Source organism: Rhagoletis zephyria, unplaced genomic scaffold (genome assembly GCF_001687245.7).
Source record: "Rhagoletis zephyria isolate East Lansing unplaced genomic scaffold, Rhagoletis_zephyria_1.1 Rzeph_scaffold_07366, whole genome shotgun sequence".
Lineage (NCBI taxonomy): Eukaryota > Metazoa > Arthropoda > Insecta > Diptera > Tephritidae > Rhagoletis > Rhagoletis zephyria.
The window spans coordinates 9676-16502 of NW_016164449.1; the positions used below are offsets into that span (position 1 = coordinate 9676).

At 36.7% G+C, this 6827-nt stretch overlaps 1 protein-coding gene across 1 annotated transcript in view; it reads left to right on the plus strand.

Moving 5' to 3' along the window:
• The window catches only part of LOC108374116 (sodium-dependent serotonin transporter-like), a 12094-nt gene extending 5565 nt beyond the window's left edge, over positions 1-6529 (plus strand). Inside the window, exons 5-7 of the mRNA XM_017630089.1 lie at positions 4999-5199; positions 5273-5667; positions 5977-6529. Of these exons, the coding sequence (XP_017485578.1) occupies positions 4999-5199; positions 5273-5667; positions 5977-6529 (1149 nt within the window). The remainder of the gene's footprint in view (positions 1-4998; positions 5200-5272; positions 5668-5976) is intronic.
• The last annotated feature ends 298 nt before the right edge of the window (positions 6530-6827 follow it).

Consider the following 6827-nt stretch of genomic DNA (forward strand, 5'->3'; position numbering starts at 1 on the left):
AGCACGGAATAGAAGTAACGAAAATAAGTAGTGTCTTGAAATTTGACAAAAAGGTTTAAAAATCGAACGTAGGAGATTTATACCAAAATCATTGCATTCCACTTGTCAGAATCCGAAATATAACGGGATAACAAGTAATTTATTCCAAACTAATTTTGAGTCGCTAATTCCGAATATACCCTTTGTTTTTTTATTGGACTATAGTTTGCAAAATTTCCATAATTTTTAGCATATAAATTTTGGACTGTCCTATTTGCTGTAATAATTGGTAGACATGGATTATCCAAATGGCATTGGATGCTTTAGAAGGTCACATGATGTAGAACGCGTATCTAAGTACTTTAGTAGATTTTCTGAAAACTTACAAATTAGGGTGACACCAAAGGCTTAAACAAAATAAAAATTAAAAAAAAGCAAACCCTAATATGAGGCCGTGAGAGCAGAAGTGGCCTATTCAAAGTATTTCCCAATGTAATATATTAAAAAAGTCACTTATTCGTTTCAAAAGTCGATTATTCATAAATTTTAAGGTACAAAGCATCGTAGACTACCTTAAAATTAAGTAATAAGCAACTTTTTATTTGCCATTTGTGCCTATTTTATGTAGTTAAGTATAAAAAAGAATGTTGGGTAAAACCACCTCTGCTCTCACGGCCTCATATAAACAAACCTAGGTACAGAAACACATGCAAGTATTTTACTACTAATTTATTTAGCTATTTACTTGATTGTCCTAATTAATTCGGCGCAATTTTAACGGACAGCGCTCAAACGTTAACCTATTTACCCACTACATTTTGTTCATTTATCCTGCAAGTCAATCAGGCCAAAGTGTATCTTTGCTTGCCACAAAACTCGCGAGCCACTCAACATCTCTGTGACGTTTATCGAATGAAATGAAAATGCCTGTTTTAATGCCTTATGCTTATTCGCAATGCGTTAACTCTATCATGGCCTGCATAAATAAATTTCGCACTTCTTTCATACACATCTCACCCCGTCTTTCGCCGTTTTCTACATGAATGTTATGTAGTCAATAATTTTTTTCTCTACGATTCACCTAGGTGCTATTTACTGATTATTCGTTGCTGATTTTATTATTCGGCTAATATCTCAAGCCAACGTACCGGTCAACTTACATAAGTGGCTTCCATTGTACTGTCAATTGTGTTGTCTGTACTCGTGTGTGTGTGTCTATCAGTAGTCGCACGCCTTTGTTTACTTCCTTTTCCGCCGTTTTTCTTTTAGCCATGCATCCATGTTTAGCGCCATTTTTAACACCTGTCAGCATCGGTAAACATCAGTCGTTGTTGATTTTATTTATTGTTGCCTTTATACAGGCAACCACTTGTCTAAGCAGTCTTTCTATTATTTTCCGATAATAAATGATTCCCCCTTTTACGCTGTGGCTGTGCCGGCCTAAAGCTTAGACGGGTTGCAGAGAAGGGATAATAGACATTATCACTCTCTTTGATTACATTAGAAATTATAATTTCATGCATTTAGTAGCGTTTCAATCGATGTGAGCATAATAAGTGGCTGCTCTCCCTTTTGCTATACCATACATATTTTCACAATTTTAGTGCTTAGGAGAGTAGCCAAAGAAATTTTGCAGACATGTTAGAATGAGCCAAATTGGATCACATATGTATTCACAGAAGGCATAACTACAAGTCTGTATGAGGTTTTGGATCAAAAATGTTGCGAATAACAATTTCCTTATATTTATTCTTACCTCACATTTCTAGAGGGAGTTCGTAAAAAATAAAACCTACATATATATGAGCCCCCTATTTTGAAAGTACCATAAGTCTCTTCGTACCTCTTGTGCTTAAATTACTGTCTACTTGTAACCGAATGCATTTGTAAATCGCTCTATCGTCAAAAACGAACGACAAAACCTTCTTCCTTTGGTTGATGAAAGGAATAACCGACGCGTTCAGATAAAAGTAACCTGTCGTTTAAGCACGAAAGGTGTAAAGTGACTTATGCTACTTNGACTGTCTACTTGTAACCGAATGCATTTGTAAATCGTCAAAAACGAACGACAAAACCTTCTTCCTTTGGTTGATGAAGCGAATAACCGACGCGCTCAGATACAAGTAACCTGTCGTTTAAGCACGAAAGGTGTAAAGTGACTTATGCTACTTTCAAAATAAACGGCTCGTACATATATATTTACATACAAATATAAATTTCCTGCCAGCCATTCCATCGTGGAAAATTTCGAAACAACATTTTTGTAATATTCTTCGCCGATGAGATCGAGTTTTTTCGAAGTCTATCCGCTGTTGAGATAAAATTTTCCATCAAAACGCCAGATACTGCAAAATAAAAATTTTAATTTTCTAGATTTGCTCTATTAATTTTAAACTTTTGTGATGCAAAAGTGTTCTTAAGTGTTCTACGAGCCCTTATCTTTGTATTCGGATACGTGTTAGCATTTGTCTACGGGTTCATATTCCTCATGGTATCCGCATTCGTCTTGTGATTCGTTTTCATATTCGTATAGGTATTCATCCTTGGGTTCCATAACCATAACCATAACCGTCATTTGTTCTGATCAAACGAATAGGCAGCTCTGTAAATTATTATACTCACGGACGTAAAATCGGAGAACGTTGACAGCTGGCACCGCCTACCTTATGAGAGGGCTATGTAAATGAAAACTCAACAACGTGGAATTTTTCGGTGGACGGAGGCACAGTCGTAGAAATCCGCGCGAAGTTGATTTTTTCCGTAGAAAGGTATCAGCTGTTGGTTCTCTCTCACATACTCCTCTGGCAAGACTGCTATCCAACAATTTTTGATATTATTACAAAATACATGTCGAAGTTCATCACGTTAACGAATTGGTTTGATCCCGAGTAAGCGTCGCAACATCACAGGGGAGCAAAGATTGCATATGGTACCACAATGGGCCTTTCTTGGCGTAAGTGTAAGGGGAGTCACTCTCTCTAGCCATTTCAACCCAACCTAACCTACAAAATAAATTTTAAAAAAGACGTAAAATATTCTTTAAAAAGTAAAAACTCCAACCAGAACAANAAATGGGCCTTTCTTGGCGTAAGTGTAAGGGGAGTCACTCTCTCTAGCCATTTCAACCCAACCTAACCTACAAAATAAATTTAAAAAAAGACGTAAAATATTCTTTAAAAAGTAAAAACTCCAACCAGAACAAATTAAATTGAGGAATGAGATATTATTTACATGCGATATATTCAGAATAATACCTAAGTGAAATGGTAAATTATTGTAGAAGTACGCATGCATTCTGCTCAATGGTAATAAAAACACACCATTTCGAACAATTGCTACTTTGGACTGCAGAGGCAATTGAGAAGTAAAGTACTCTCTCGTCATACAAAAATCAGACTCTACTAAAAATCACTCATTAGCACAGAAGCATGGACTGCTCTTGGAGTGTTCGATATAGCCATAGCCATGNCCTCTCTCGTCATACAAAAATCAGACTCTACTAAAAATCACTCATTAGCACGGGCATGATGTGCTGGTGTATGGCACAGAAGCATGGACTGCTCTTGGAGTGTTCGATATAGCCATAGCCATGATTAAAATACAGCGGCTCCGCTTGCTCGGCCGTACTGTACGAATGGACAGAGATAACACAATGCTAGTAACAGAAGAAGAAAGAGACCTTATTTGCGAAGGAAGGACCGGGTGGAGAAGGATTTGGCATTTCCAATTAGCGTCAATTGGCACAGGAGAGAAATAGCTGGCGTGCTTTATTAGGCTCGGCCAGAATCACTTACGAGGTTACAACGCCAATCAAGAAGAAGAAGATATATTTTTGAGGTTGCTGATTACGATTCTGTATGCAACTTTAAAATTGCAAATGGCAGATCCAATATGAAGGAAAATTTGTTGGACAAGTCGTTGAACCTCCATTATGTTCCATATGACTGAATTTCTGAAGTCACCGAATATAAGACTAAGCATGCTCTGATACTCTGTAGCGTACGCCAATGAGAGTAACACCCTTATTCTAGAACCCGAATTTTGTAATTCGTAGCTTCGTTACGAAAAACGAAAAATCGGTATGCTGCAACCCTAGTGGAAATCAGTTGTTTTTCGAAGGCAGCTGTATGAAGGAAAACAAACTGGAACGGAATTAGAAAAACACTCTTCAAGTGCTTATTTATAGTAAAATTGTTTGATTTTACATATTTTGAAGGAAACGATGGATTCTATTGCATTTGCAATTATAGCAGCAATGATAAAAAAAATTCTTTGCTTACTTCGATTCTCCACAGAAAAGGTCCATATACCAAATTAGGACTAATACTTTCGAAGATACTTGCAATTTTAATGAGAAAAATGCATTAAGTAATGTATTTACTAAATTTTATTTTTTTAACACATTGAACTTTGATGGACTTGGGCGAGCCTAAGATATTGACCAAAANAAATTTTATTTTTTTAACACATTGAACTTTGATGGACTTGGGCGAGCATAAGATATTGACCAAAAATAGTCATATTTCACACAGATTGTTTTTAGAGCATAATGAACCATATGTTTGCTATTGCCAATCAAAATTCTAAAAAAGCGGATTTTCGGCCCACGCTAATGTACAAGGTCAGCACTAACATTGTCGATGACGGTTCAGAGGTGGATTTTTATGTTTAATTTTTCTGAAAATTGGAGATAGGTTGTATTTAAATATAAGCCCTGGATATGTAATTAAATTTCATTATCCAGTACAATATATGTATTACATACACATCTTATTAAATTCNTAATGTACAAGGTCAGCACTAACATTGTCGATGACGGTTCAGAGGTGGATTTTTATATTTAATTTTTCTGAAAATTGGAGATAGGTTGTATTTAAATATAAGCCCTGGATATGTAATTAAATTTCATTATCCAGTACAATATATGTATTACATACACATCTTATTAAATTCATCCATTTTTAGCAAAATATTTAACATTTTTATTTGCCATTTAAAAATGCCATAATATTTTTCCAGGGCGGCGTTTTCTTGGTTAACTTTTTGAACGTTTATGGACCTGGTCTTGCCATATTGTTTGTCGTATTCGTGGAAGCAGCTGGCGTTTTTTGGTTCTATGGCGTCGACCGTTTTTCAGAGGACGTGGAACAGATGTTGGGCATTAAACCAGGCATTTTCTGGCGCATCTGTTGGACTTACATAAGTCCGGTATTTTTATTGGTTGGTATTGTGCCACTTGAGCTCCAGCAAAATCTATCACACGCTTAAAACTAAATTTTCCCATTTTTTCCAGGGCATTTTTATATTCTCCATACTCGGCTATGAAGATATGTTGGGCGAGGAATATCAATATCCCGAATGGAGCATCAAAGTCGGCTGGGCCGTCACTTGTTCCTCGGTGCTCTGTATACCCATNGGCGACTTGAGCTCCAGCAAAATCTATCACACGCTTAAAACTAAATTTTCCCATTATTTCCAGGGCATTTTTATATTCTCCATACTCGGCTATGAAGATATGTTGGGCGAGGAATATCAATATCCCGAATGGAGCATCAAAGTCGGCTGGGCCGTCACTTGTTCCTCGGTGCTCTGTATACCCATGTACATCATCTACAAATTCGTATTTGCGTCCAAGGGTGACTGTAGAACGCGTTATCGCAACAACTTCAAAGTACCACCACGGTGCGGGTCAGTGTTGCCGGGACAGCAGGGCACCACGGTGTGACATGATTCAGCAGAAGCAAAGCAATCAACGCCACCGACACTTGGTGTGGCGTGGATGAAGCGGATGGATGGAGGTGCGGATGCGGCAGCGGAGAGCAAACTTAATAAAACTTTTATAGAAGCAACTAAATCCAGTAGTAATTGTAGCTTGGAACGTTTAGCGTCTGTGGGATGGAGTTATTCGCCAACAACAACCAAAACAACAACAAAACTAGCAAAACCAACAAAAAACACAACCTATGAAACAACAAATAACATAATTGATTTAAACAGTTACTATGCATATTACACAAATAATCTTAATTATGGTTACATATATGAAGTTTCGCCGAAAAATAGCGATGAAAGAAATAGTGTTAACGCATTCGATGATGAAAATATACAACGCAATGTGCCTCACTTGGAATGGACGTTTCGACCGAAACGCTTGGAATGTGTTGACTCCAACGAACCAACGAGTGAGGATAGTCACAGCGGCATCTATGAGGAAGTGTTGAATTCGGAGTGCACTGAACACAAAAACCCCAATGCAAGCCTAAAACAAAACCAAAACACTGATATTAATAGATTAAGTTATAAATATGCCAGCAATGTTGCGGATGAAAGTAGCGGTAGTAGTTATAGTGTTAATGTGAATGGTAGTGCTAATGTTAACATGAATGCTAATGATAATGTTAAATGTAATTATGTTAGTGGTTCACAGAGAGCAGCAAACATTTGTAAATTAAATACGACTCACGAAATTGCTGAGGACAATAATTATGCAATGATACTCAGCAGTTGCAAACCGCTTAAGTTCTCATTTGCCAGCGAATGGTTGGTTTAAATAAAAAAAACATATGTATGTATATGTCAATGTATAATAAAATTAATTGCGCAAAGAGAATAACAACAATAAAATGCAAGCGGTGTAAAATTAAGTATGGTGCAATTGATTGATGGTAAGATAAGAAGCGAGCTTACAACAATTTAGGGTATTCGAAAGTTGTGTATAGGGAAAACTTAGCAAAACAGCCATTTGCTGAGTTTTCCATTATGAAATTTGTTGGAATTGTATGTATGTAAGTAGTATATGCTTGACTATACATATGTATGTGTGTTTGTAAATATTCATGTATCGATGC